Source organism: Guillardia theta (genome assembly GCF_000315625.1).
Source record: "Guillardia theta CCMP2712 unplaced genomic scaffold GUITHscaffold_12, whole genome shotgun sequence".
NCBI classification, from domain to species: domain Eukaryota; class Cryptophyceae; order Pyrenomonadales; family Geminigeraceae; genus Guillardia; species Guillardia theta.
In genome coordinates this window covers 42729-55000 of record NW_005434662.1, presented here as the reverse complement: position 1 = coordinate 55000, position 12272 = coordinate 42729, and the positions used below count along the sequence as shown (strand labels likewise).

General features: G+C 52.7%; 2 protein-coding genes across 2 annotated transcripts; one reads left to right on the top strand and one right to left on the bottom strand.

Moving 5' to 3' along the window:
- Positions 1-6300: 6300 nt before the first annotated feature.
- GUITHDRAFT_102967 (hypothetical protein) lies at positions 6301-8746 on the top strand (the record flags this gene model as incomplete). The annotated part of the gene is made up of 8 exons (XM_005837967.1): positions 6301-7141; positions 7188-7643; positions 7703-7800; positions 7842-8116; positions 8171-8250; positions 8304-8363; positions 8480-8562; positions 8663-8746. 8 exons carry the CDS (start codon positions 6301-6303, stop codon positions 8744-8746), a joined length of 1977 nt encoding a protein of 658 aa, XP_005838024.1.
- A 166-nt stretch (positions 8747-8912) lies between these two features.
- On the bottom strand, positions 8913-9911 carry GUITHDRAFT_161595 (hypothetical protein). The gene is made up of 3 exons (XM_005837966.1): positions 9464-9911; positions 9240-9414; positions 8913-9189 (listed from the first exon to the last, which is right to left on the bottom strand). The coding sequence occupies exons 1-3, from the start codon at positions 9700-9702 to the stop codon at positions 9031-9033; spliced, it is 573 nt and encodes a 190-aa protein (XP_005838023.1). The 5' UTR covers positions 9703-9911; the 3' UTR covers positions 8913-9030.
- Between the last annotated feature and the right edge of the window lie 2361 nt (positions 9912-12272).

The following is a 12272-nucleotide window of genomic DNA, read 5'->3' as shown; positions in this document are numbered from 1 at the left end:
GAAGAGGAGGTAGCGGAGGAGGAGGTAGAGGTAGAGGAGGAGGAGGTAGAGGTGGAGGAGGTAGAGGTAGAGGAGGAGGAGGAGCGGGGAAGGAAGGGACATGGTTTCATTGTATACCAGGAGAGCTTTCTGCTTGATGCTGTTCTCTTCCCTCAGGATTTCATTCTCCTCCATAACCTCCGCAAGCTTGTCGATCATCAGTGAGGGAAAATTCAAGTGCACGAAAATCAAGGGAGAAGAGGGGCAAGAAACCTTTTTCTCTCTCTCTTTCTTCTCCTCCTTCAGTTGATGTACTGTCTTGATACTCGTCTCCATCTCCTTCCTCAGCATTGAAGTCTCTTGTTCCAATGATGAGGTTTGCGATCTCAGGGCATTCAAGTCCTCCGTCAGGATCTTCACTTGCTGCTCGAGCTGCACACATCACCATCACCACCACCATCTTCATCTCCATGATCATCTCCATGATCATCATCATCATCATCATCATCATCATCATCATCATCATCATCATCATCATCATCATCATCATCATCTCCATCATCATCCCTTTATCTTCATCATCATGATTATCATTATCGTCTCCATCATTATCATCATCTCCATCGTCTCAATCATCATCGTCATCACTTCATCTCCATCTCCATCATCACCTTTCCCGTGAGCTCATCACCATCTGCCATCTCTTTCATCATCAGTTCAATCTTCTTCTCGAGCATCTGCATGCTCCCGTTAGCTTGACCCACCTTGCCGCTGCTCACCTGCTTGTTGAAGAAGAGTTGCTCGGATGACGCGACTAAGCTCTGAAGAAAGATGAATGAGAGGAGAGGAAAACAGAGTTGAGGGGGATTAAGAAAAGAAGAAGAGGAAAGGAGGAGAAAATGAAGTGTGGGAGGAGGAGGAGGAGGAGAAGAAGTTGGAAGAGAAGGAGGAGGAAGAGAAAGAGGAAGAGGAGCCAAGAAAACACTGTGTTTCACTTTTTTCTCTTCTTCTGCTCGGATGATGTTTGAAGTCAAGTCGTCGTTCCTTACAAGCTCTTTTGCCAGCTCCTCCTTCATTTCCTCAATCTGATCTTCTCTCTTCTTCGCCTCCTGCTCCTTCGTCACTTCTCTCTCTCCTCCCTCCTCTCTCCTCTCTCCTCGCTCCAACCTCTTCCATCTGCCCTGCAGCTGCTCGCAGTCGCGCCGTCGCCTCCTCCTCTCGCTTCAGCTGAGCCCTGCCCCACTAGTCACTTCCCTCCCGCCCAGCAACCACTCCACCTGACGGCCTCGAGCTCGAGCTGCTTGCTACCCGCCTCCTCCCTGCTTGACTCCAGCTGAGAGCGGAAGCGAGTTCGCTCTTCGATGGCTGCGGCCAGCAGCTGCTCCATCTGGAGCGAAGAGAAAGAGAAGCGAGTGAGGGGAGGAGGGGGAGAGGGAGACAAGAGGAGGGAAGTGAAGGAAGAGAAAGAAGAAGAGAGGAATGAGGAAGTTGGAGAGGTGGAAGAGGAGAGAATGAAGAGGGTAGAAAGAGGAGGACCTTGGAGTTCTCTTGATGTAGAGAAGTTTTCTCTTGGTGCAGCGCATCCATACTGCGCTGCAAATTGACCCTCTGATCGAGCAGTGACTGGATCTCCCTACGTCTCGATCAGAGCAGCAGGGAAGCATTTCTAGGGGAGGAGAAAGATTGAGTAGGAGAGCTCGAGAGACGAGGAGTAGACGAGAGGGGGGGGAGGAAGCTGATTGTTTCAACATTTACGTGGAGGAGAAGCAGCCGCTGCAGAGCAAGTGGAAGGCAAGCAGGAACAAGCGCATGAGCGGGAAGAGGTCGAGAAGGAGCAGGAGGAGCAGGAGGAGCAGGAGGAGCAGGAGCAATCACAGGTTCGCCTCTTCTAGCCGGCTGCTAACTAGCTTCTTGTCCTGCTTGAGAGACTCGCAGAAGGTGCGGAGGTCGACGAGCTCAACGTCGCGGAGCGATAGATGCTGCCCGACTGCCTGCAGCTGCAGCAGGAGGAAGTGAGAGGAACGAGATGAGAGAACAGGAACAAGGAGAAGGGAGGAAGAAAAGGAAGACAGAGATGGAAGGTGAAATAGAGGTGGGGAGAAGGGCCGAGGGAAAGGGAGGAGAAGGAGGAGGAGCAGGAGGAGGAAGAGGAGGAGGAGGAGGTGGTGGTGGTGAAGAGGAAAAGGAAAGAGGAGGAGAGGTAAGAGGATGGAGAACATGGAGAGGATGGAGGTATGTCACTTGTTCTTGCAGACTTCGAATCTCATCTTTGCTTGCCTTCGCCTCAATGTTGACCTTCTTCATCTCAACAATGAGACTCAAGTTCTGATTTCTCTCCTCGTCCAGCTGCCTTTGCTGCTGCAACAACCTTGTCCTCCAGCCCTCTCCCGCCTCCTGCAGATGAACCTTGGAAACCTCCAGCTCGGCCAGGCTCTGTATCAGCAGGGACTGAAGTTGGATTGCCAGAGACTTGACGTCTTCCACCTGCCTCCTCCTCCTCTCGCTCTCCTCCACCTCCTTCTTCAACTGCTCTGCTGCCTGCCGACTCCTCTCCCTCTGCTCCTCTGCATTCCTGAGCCGATCCTCGACTCCTTCAAGCTGACGCAGCTTCTCCACCCCTCTCCTCCTCTCCTCCTCCTTCAGCTGCACCTCCACTGTCTTCACCTCCAGGTCCTGCCGGAGGAACTCGACCTGTGCCTTCATGTTCTGAGCCTCTCTCGCCAGCTTCTCCCTCTCCTGCGTCATGCGATCCAACGTTTCTCGCGCCTCCTCCAGCTCCTTCCATGCAGCAGCAGCTCGTGACCGGAAGGAGGCCAGCTCGTCTCTTGTGCTGCAGAGCTCGTCATGCTCCTTCCTCGACCTCTTCCGCATCTCGTCAGCTTCCTCTGCCATCTTCTCGTTCTTCACCCGCAGCTGGTTCAGCTGGAAGTGGATCTCCGAAGAGTCTCGCCCCAGCCTGTCTCGCTGCTCCTTGAGCTCCTTCATCTGCCGCTGCAGCTCCTTCACCTCTCCGATCAGCTCGTCCCGCTCCTGCTCCAAACTTTGCATGCTCTTGTTCCTTGTCACCTCTCCCTCCTTCCTTGCATCCTCCCGCTCGCTGTGCAGTTCCTTCACCTGGTGAGATAGAAGAGTCGCCAGTTCATCCTTGCGTCTCGCCTCCAACATGAGCCGAGTGATCGCAGCCTCCTGCACCTCGACCTCCTTCTTAAGCGCGATGTTCTCCGTCCTTAGGTCTTGCTCGTCTGCCACTGACGTCTGCCTCTCTCGCTTTACTTCCTCCAACGCTATCTGCTGCATCCTCAACATCCCCTTCAGCTCCTCATTCTGCTCCTGAACAAGAGCCAGCCGTTCCTGCAGTGCTTTCACCTCCGCTCGATCCTCCCCTGCCCCTGCCCCTGCCCCTGCCCCTGCCCCTGCTCCCAGCTTCACTCTCTTCACATCTCCCGCGTCCTCAGCGGTTGGGGGGAGCGGACCCTTGAGGGAGGCTACCAGAGACTCGAGCATGCCTACTTTGGTCTTGTAGCGCGCTTTCATGCCCTCAATGGCCGTGTAGGAGACTTTGAGGCGCCTCTGCAGGAGGAATATCTTCTCGTCACGCGAGCGGATCATCGAGCGAAGAGAGTCGGCATCTTCGATGTTCACCAGATCCACTCCATGGAGCGAAAGCCCTGCATCTACCATGGAGTCCGGGTTGCCGTGAAAACTCATGGCAGACGAGGCCATGCAGACTCGTTCAAGCCTGTTGGGATAGCACGGGCGTGAAGGTCATGCACAGGCAGAGAGACATTTCTTTGTCGTTGCTGTTTCAAAACAAGTTAGAGCGAGATGACAGATTCAAAAAGCAACTCCTACATGCTATAGCTTCCTCCCTTGTTCATGGTTCCTTTCTCATTCCTTTCTCCTTGCCCTCTCCTCTTCTCATCTTCCTCCTCTTATCATCTTCCAAGTTCTTCCCTGCGTTCAACTCTCAGGCTCCCTTGTTCCTAGGATGAACTGGCGCCATCCTGATATCTGCCTCCTTCTTCCCTCTTCGCCTTACATGCGTGGCCCTGTCCTTATTTCAAGGCTCCTGTCTACCAGGCCAGTATCCTCTGAGTCTGTCCAACAAGTCCCAACTCCCTCCCGTCCTCTCCCGTTCGTCTCCATCCCCACTGCCTGATCGCTGCCCAAACATGTTCCGGAGGCGCCGTTACAACTTTCTGACTAGACAGTTACAAACTGACGCCAAACTTTGATGGCATCGAGTCGGCGGCGCCGTGGCCGCCGGCCCCGGCGGCCCCGGCGCGGCGGTCCGGCCCGGGCCGAGCGCTCAGCCGACTGAAACTCGGCCCGGCGGCCTCGGAGTCACGGAGCACGGTCCGCCGGGGCTTTATCATCGCAGTGGCGGCACCCGGTCACTCAGTGACTGGGATGGGTCACCGTGTCCTGCTAACCGTTAGTACTAAACGGTTGCAAAACTTGACTTGAAGCTCCGAACTTCACTCAGTGACTGAATCAGGCTGCGATTGCCGGGCCGTAACGGCGGCCGGGCGGCCGGGCCCGTCACTGTCAAGCCTTGAAGCCTAAGCCAAGTTGACTCGCCGTGCCACGACTCATCACTGTAATGTCCGATGGTCACCCCGGTGCCGCCGGATTCCGGGAAGTTCCGCCGGCGCCATCATCGGCGCCGCCGCTCCGGGCCCGGGCCGCAGTGCCACTCGACTGGGGCCCAGGCGGCCCAGTGCCAGGCTGGCACTGGCAGGGAACTAACTCGCCGCCGGTAGTAGTAAGGCGGCTCGGCCCGGGCCCCGCCGGACCGTGCGGCCTAGTAGGCCGGGTCACGGTCCCCGGTACCGGCCTGAAGCCGCCGCGGTCAGTACCCCTCAAAGCCTGCCAGTCTGCGATTGAGCACCCCCGTGACCCGGCAACGTGTGGTGACATCACTGTCAAATGGTTTCAGCCAAAGTCTCAAACCTTCCGGTTTTGTGTTCAAACTGTAAGTATTTCTGGTAAAGTTTTTCAAATAACAATTGAATAGTTTGTGAAATCACTACCCCTGCAATCCTCGACCTCCCCAGTACCCCTACCCATCTCTCGAGCTCCATTTACCCCTCATAACCACCCACCCTCCTCCCATCGTTAGGTTACACACCAGTCCCCATTCCTCCTACTCCACCCCCAGCTGTACCACCCTCATCACCAACTACCCCCTGTCTGGTCGAGGTTTCCCCGACCCCTTCTTTCTAGGTGAAAACTACCTACCTTTGCACACCCAGCCACAATGATCTACCCCACCTTCAAGATCTGCCGTTAGACCAGGCTACTACCCCCTAGACCACCCTCGGTCAATCATCGTCCCAGAGTCTCTCCGAAAGTTTCACCCCTACCCCCCTGTAAAATCTACCCCACCCAATGACCCTTCATTTCTCACTACCCCTCATTTTCCAGTAATTGACACTACCCCTCATGGTATACACCCCCTGTTTCCTTCTTGTGGTACCCTAATTTGACAGGAGACTACCCCATCGGAATGCACACCACCCTCATTCTGAAACCCACCCCTTCAAGATTTGTTGACCTACCCCTGCACTCTCCAACAAAGTATATTTGGACCCCAATCTTTCAAACGATAACCGGTGATAATTTCTGGTACCCCTTCCCAATAGACCTAAGTACCCACCCCTTGCACTTTGTATAAACGAGACACGATCTACCACCCCTAAAGTCATGGGTAAAGTGGCCGATGGGACCCTATGGATATACCTAGTACCCCCCTGATGCCTTGCTACTACCCCTTGCCGTCTTCATCCTTCATGCAGCATCGGCTAGGCAACAAGCGCATCTAGCAGTGCTGCTCTCCCTTCTCTTTCGAAGCTTCTCTTTCTCCCTCTCCGACTTCCTTGTCCTTGCAGTCTGTATCCTCCGTCCTCATCGTCCTCCCACTCTCTCTTCTCCACAATCGGTCAACCTGGCTGCACTTCTTCGTTTCAAGCTCCTACAGCTATTTAACAAGCACATCCCTCTTTACCTCACAGTTGAGCTTTCTGAACCCTTCTCACTGCTTGCACCCATCTATCTATTTGCCCTCCACAACATACCGTCCTGCCAGTGACCTCGAGACCTCTACGATTGGTGAAGAACTAAAGCCTCTAGTTTGCGACACCATAACGGCACCTGCCCAGTTCCAGCATATCAGAAAAGAAGCTTGTACATTGCTGTGCAGGGATCGAAGCTCTTGGAGTTGAATCCTTCTCTCTCTTGTTTGGATAGAGTATCTCTGCGTTTTAGCAAGGGAGAAGCTCGGGGGAGAGGTATGAGAAAGGATTCGAGGCAAGTCTGAAGATGGGGTTTCTCAAGCGTCTGTTCAAGGGCAGGAAGTCCGATTCTCACCCGGATCGACTTCTAGACGGTCATACATCACATGATGCGCCTCCGTCACTTCCACAGGGCAGGAGTTCGCTCCCGCAAGCTACCAGCCTTAGGTCAGCGTCATCCGGGAATGGATCGCGTGCCGCAGACGACAGCGCTGAGTATCATGAATCCATCAGTTACGACATCCCCTACGGCTATGACATCCCGCAGCCCCAGATCAACACGCAGAAGCTGAATGAGGTTGCAAGTATGTACCCTGTGAACCCGCAAAAAGCAATTTCCAAGGCAACTCATGCTAATGGACTTCCCCCAAAGGCGAACGGGAGAGAGCCGTTTGCACTGTACAATCCACCAACACAAGAGATTCACTCCACTGTAGTTTGTAACCTGGGAGAACTAGAAGCACAGTCACCTCTGATCCACGACTATCAGGTTAAGATCCGCAAGGAGGAAGTACGAATCAAGCAACAGCGCGTGTTCAAGGGGAGATATGAGAAGAAGAACGAAAATAACATTGAGAATGGGAATGGAAATGACATATTCAATAGATATACACCTCCTCAGGGTATCCAGAATGTTGACATTCTCAGCCGTCCGATTGGATCGAATGGCCCTGTGATTGAGAATTCCTGGAATGGCAACAGGACTGTTCCCCTCTCGCCCATGGTCAGATTGAACAACTCAAGCAATCAGACTTATGTGAACAAGGAAGAAGCAACATCGCTGCCCAAACTTGATCTAGAAGTGAAGAATGTGTACACCCTGCTGAAGCCCACCGCTTCTCCTCCCTTGAAGCAGACCAAAACCTCAGGTATTTCTTTCTGAGCCTGTTTTGACTACTGATGACGAGAAAACAGCGTTTGTCATTCCAGACTTGCAAGCAGACGAAGCTGATTCAGAATTCGAGGTGGTAAACCCTGTAGAACCTGCTTGGAGCAGCGAGACGAACAACCACGTCAGTGTCGGAGCAGCTTGGAAACCTGGGAGCAGCAGCAACAGCGTCATTCCTGCCGAGCCTCCAAGGAGGATAAGCATTCTCAACGAAGATGTTCCCTTGCAAACACAATGGAAATCTACTCCTGCACCTTCTTATCCAGTCCAAGACTCTCATGCTCTGCAACCTTCCGCCATGCCCGTTCCTGCAAACGGACTGAGAGCAGATGGTGGACCTGTACTGTCTAGCGGGCATGCGATCGACCTGAGTAGGGGAGCGTTCTCATCGAGCATGCCAGTACTGAACGAGGGGATGACTGCTGTCGGAGCACACTCCCACTCCTTCACCATGGGCCACCAGGTCCCCCACAGGGAAGCAGGTGAGAACCGAATCTGTTAGCTCAGGTGCAGCTGGAAGATGCCTGACCTGGTCCAGCAGATCAATTTGATGAGATCCCGACGGACATTCCGGTGGCATCTTCAGCGCGTGTAGATCAGCTATACCAGCCTTACCAGCTGGAGGGTCTGCAGGAGCCGGTGACCTTGCGGTGCCCTGGACCTCGTTGACTCTGTGGCAGGAGCATACGAGCTACGCCCCCGCCCCCTCGAACCCAGCCGTCCCTCCTGCCGTCCCTCCAAGTCACCCCGAGCCTCAGTTTTCGCCCAGTCATCTCGCGTCTCAGCAGGGGCACCAGCTGGCGCCTCACGGGCAAGAAGCTCACTACATGTCCTCAGCCCCCAAGTCGCCGTCCATGTCGGTGAGCAGCCTGGAAGATCGCGCGGCCTTCCCTGGCTCCTTGATGGCGGGACACCTGGCGAGGTTGCAGAAGAAGCAGAAGGAGTGGCATGACCAGTGAGTTTGGGGAGGGAGGGTGGGAGGGAATGTTGCCTTACCTGGGTGCCGCAGCTTCTGCGTCCTCATCTGCAAACAGCATGACATCGACTTCGCTTATCTCCTTGAGTTGTATCATGATCGGCATGCAGCTGGTATCCAGCTCGGCGTGTGCTGTGTTGGGTTTGCTCAACCTTGTGTTTCACAGAGAGGGACGAGAAGGTGGAAAAAGTTCATGTGACCAACGCGACCATCCAGTTTGTGCAAGGTGAGGCTTCGGCACAAACATTTCTACCGCCTCTGCTGCTCCCTCTTTCTCTACCTCTGCTTGTTATTACACCTTCTGTCCCCGCTCAAGGCTTGCCGCTTCTGATATGTGGACAGGGACTGTCTTCACGGTGAAGACCACTGGAGAGCTGAACAAGAAGGGAACAACCCACTTCCTATCCGCTAACTCCGTTGATGAGGTCGTCGAAGCTCCTTCATTCTCTTGTGTTCCTCTCCTCTCACTATTGTTATTCTCCTCCCCCCTCGTGCTCCCCGTGCCTCATGCTGACAAGCTTACAGACTAAAGCATGGCTGGGAGCATTCGAGCTCGTTCCTGGCGCCCATGTGTCGTGGGTGGGCAAGGATGGAAGCACGCTATCATGATCTGTATAGCTCTCTTCCTCCTCACTACTGTCTTTTCCTTCTCCTCCTCCTCCTCCTCCTCCTTTTGCTCCTGCTGCATACAGGGCATCCAAGATTGTCCCTCCCTTCCAGTGCTGTAAATTTTTGGTTGAAAGATGTATCTGAATGAAATTAACTGAAACATGATAAAATTAACTCTGAATTTAATGGAAAAATGCACATGAAACATGGTTAGCAGGCTATGAACAGTTGAAAGGAAAATCTTGACATCTTTGAATCAAGAAAAAGTGCTGCACGGAATCGAATCATAGCTGGCTTGACTCCACGCTGTCGTTGATTCTCTGCTTCTGCTGCTGAACGTCCGGCACGCCTTGCAGGAGCTTGTCAAGGTACTTATGTGCAACTACTTCTCCCTGCTCGTTCCTCCTCCCATCTACAATCAAAGATTCGGGTTTGATGAACTCCTGGCGCAAGGACATCAGCACGGGAGAGGAGAGGCAGGATAAGCTTGTACCTGGCTCACCATGCTCATCCCCAGGTAAACCTCAGCGAGCCTCTTCTTCGTCATGAGCTGCTGGACTGACAGGAGCTGACAAACTTGCGCCTTCTGCTCCTGCTCTACAGGCTGCCTCCTCTCCTTGCGCTTCTCAGAGCTCCCAGCGATCCACCATCGATCCACGTAGGAATCACTGCGAGGATCGTTAGCAGGAAGCTAATCATCAAAGGTCCAAGTCTCACCGGTGGAGATTCAGCGACAAGGATGGCGCGATCTTCTTGGTGAAGCCCGAGAGTTTGTGCATGCAGGGAAGGAGCAAGTGGAGGATGGGGGAACCACCCATGGACATCTTGAGGTCCTCGTTGATCCCTCTGCGCATTGTCGGGAGGTTTCGACCGAAGTGAAGGGAGGTCGGGGAAGGACCGAAGGCATCTGAGAGAGAGAAGGACAAGAGGAGCACGAGAACTGAAAGGGAAGCCATGGTGCAGGAAGGAAAAACGATGGCGACAGATGTACTCGAGCTAGCACGAAAGGTGGGGCTGTGAGGGACTAGAACTTGAAACAGTGCTAGATAGCACGAATCGAGTTTCAAAAGGGACAAGATGAGAAGTAAGAGGTAGAGGAAGCAGAGGCAAGCTGTAGACCAGAAGCAGCGGGAACGGGAGCAGGAGGATGAGCAAGTGTGGATATGGAGATTCTGCGATGGGGAGTTGGCGCTGAAGGTATCTAGGGGTGGGGTATGTGTGGTGGGGTACTCAAATGCTAAAGAAAGTTGGCGTGAGACTGGAAAGCTGACACAAATTACTACATACCAAGAGGTCTCATGTGTAGTAATATTTAGTAGTCGCATTATCAGAGCCAAAATTAGAGACTGAAACGGTCAAATTATCTTATTTACTACATACATTTGACCACAATATCTGAATGGCCGCATCGACGTTTTGATTTCAAGACGAAAACTCATTCATTCATGAATGATACTCTGTTTTCAGAAAATTGGCTGGGTCGTCCTCAAGTTGACTTTGAAAATCAGAGTTGACGTCAAATGTTGTACAAATGTTCAAAATGAAAGGCGAAATTTCAAGGTATTTGAATTTAATTGGGGGAGTCGAATCATCAATTTTCAGGCACATGGGGTCCGGACCTTAGGGTGGGTGGTGATGGGCCCAATACGATCCTTCCTGACTAGAAGAGGAGGGTGGGGTGGGGGCCGGGTGAACTTCCAACAATTAGGTGACAGCCTAGGGGGTCGGAGCTGTTTGAGAGAATTAGACCAGGTGGGGGTGGTAGAAACTATATTTGATACGGGTACTATTGTAGTGATTAGAAGGGGTGAATGAATAGTTTGTTGGGAATCTTTACAGGGGTTCGTGCCTTAGGAGCCGTTAGGGTGGTTCGGCCCTTCGTCGCGAAGAGGAATTCTATGAGGGTGGTGGGGTAGTGACCACTACCCATAATTTACCCACAATTTTCAGCTAAATTACCAGGTACTTTCTCACAAGTCAAGTTGGGGAATAAAGGGGTGGTGGCGTTAGAGCACCACCCTCATTTAACACGGGCAGAAGAGTTGAATGGGGTATTGAAGTACCCCTATATTTACCTGTATATTAGGGGGTAGGGGATCACAAGGGTTTCAACCTCCTGCTATTCTTGGTACCTTTTTGGTTCATGGCTAAAGAGGTCAACTGATAATGTAACGGCCAATGTAACGGCGGCGTGCAGTTGTCCGGGCCGCCCGGCGCCGGGATTGCCACCGTTAGAGGCTGAGGCCCCGCCGCTGCTGTGACTGAGTCACCGTGACCGTACGGACTGCCCCGGTGACCGTCGCCCGCGGCCAGGGAGTGATTCGGACTGAGATGCTTCATTTGAACTGACTCTGTGATAATATACTGCTACACTGTGACAACACTGAGACTTGAAACTGTTCAAGGCTTCCACTCACGTATCACTGATCACGTGACGGTGGGCATCGCCGCCGGGGAGGCGTCGCAACTACAATGCACTGAAACTTCATCATGTTGCGATAGCTGGTTTGTGACCTCCGCGCCCACGAAAGCGGCTGCCTCCTCTCCCCCTCGGACGAAAGCCCTGCACACTCAACATGAGTATTCTAACTTCGTATGCGCACACAAAAGTCACCCGCGTCGTCGACGAGCTTGTCTGAGGACCTTCCTCGCCCTTTGAATCGCCAGCTTCTTGCGCACTACAGCTGACAACATTCCCGTTGCTCTCACCAGGCAAATATTTTGGCTCCTGATTCTGAAGCTTTCCATCCGCAGGAACATCAGAAAAAGGTGCAGAGTCTCTGTTGATCTTGCGGTTCTTCTTGTTGTCGACTCCTTTAAGAGGCTTTTGCGAACCATCTACTGATGGATTGGATTGGGCATTCTGCCCATCCTGTTGTAAATCCTCCTGGGCCTGCTCTTTAGGTTGTGACCTTTGCTGTCGAAGTTTGGGAGGAACATAGTGTTCGATCGATCTTTCCTTATTCCTGGGATGCTTTGCCGCTTCCTCCAATTCTGAATTTTCTTTGCCCATTGCACTTGAGTTCGAGTTGTTCGACTCTGCTGACTGCAAAGCATGTTTGCTCTTGGTTGAGCTTTGGTCCTGTTCAGAATGCGGTGTCTTGATCTTGTCACGACCAAATTTCTTCCTGTTGTCACCTCCATGGACAGCTTTGGTTTCTTCAGGTTGTCCTGCAACATCCTTTGCCAAGGACTCATCAGCTACCAAAACTTTTTCTGAACGATCTTGCTCCACATTCACGCCTTTACCGTATTTGTTCCTTGGTGTAGATGCCCTTGCACGCCCTGGAGGAACATTTGCACCCTCCTGTTCAGATTGCACTACTGCGTTTCCTTTGGAAGGAGCAACTTGCTTTTCTCGATTTACTTGTGCAGGTTGACCAGAGTTGTGTTGCTTCTTGACCTGATCTCCTTGAGGCTGGCCTTCAGCTGAGTTTGGGCTTTTTACAGCTGTTGCGTGCTGTTTTATCTTCATTGTTTGTTGTTTCATATTTTCGTCGTCAGCATCTGACTTCTTGTTGTCTCT

Bases quoted from the DNA above. Each gene is read 5' to 3' on its own strand.
- GUITHDRAFT_161595 (XM_005837966.1), bottom strand. From the start codon at position 9,702: ATGGCTTCCCTTTCAGTTCTCGTGCTCCTCTTGTCCTTCTCTCTCTCA. The intron at 9,415-9,463 runs GTGAGACTTGGA...CGATCCTCGCAG, and splicing joins TTGTCGCTGAATCTCCACCG to TGATTCCTACGTGGATCGAT. The intron at 9,190-9,239 runs GTACAAGCTTAT...TCCTTGCGCCAG, and splicing joins GGATGAGCATGGTGAGCCAG to GAGTTCATCAAACCCGAATC.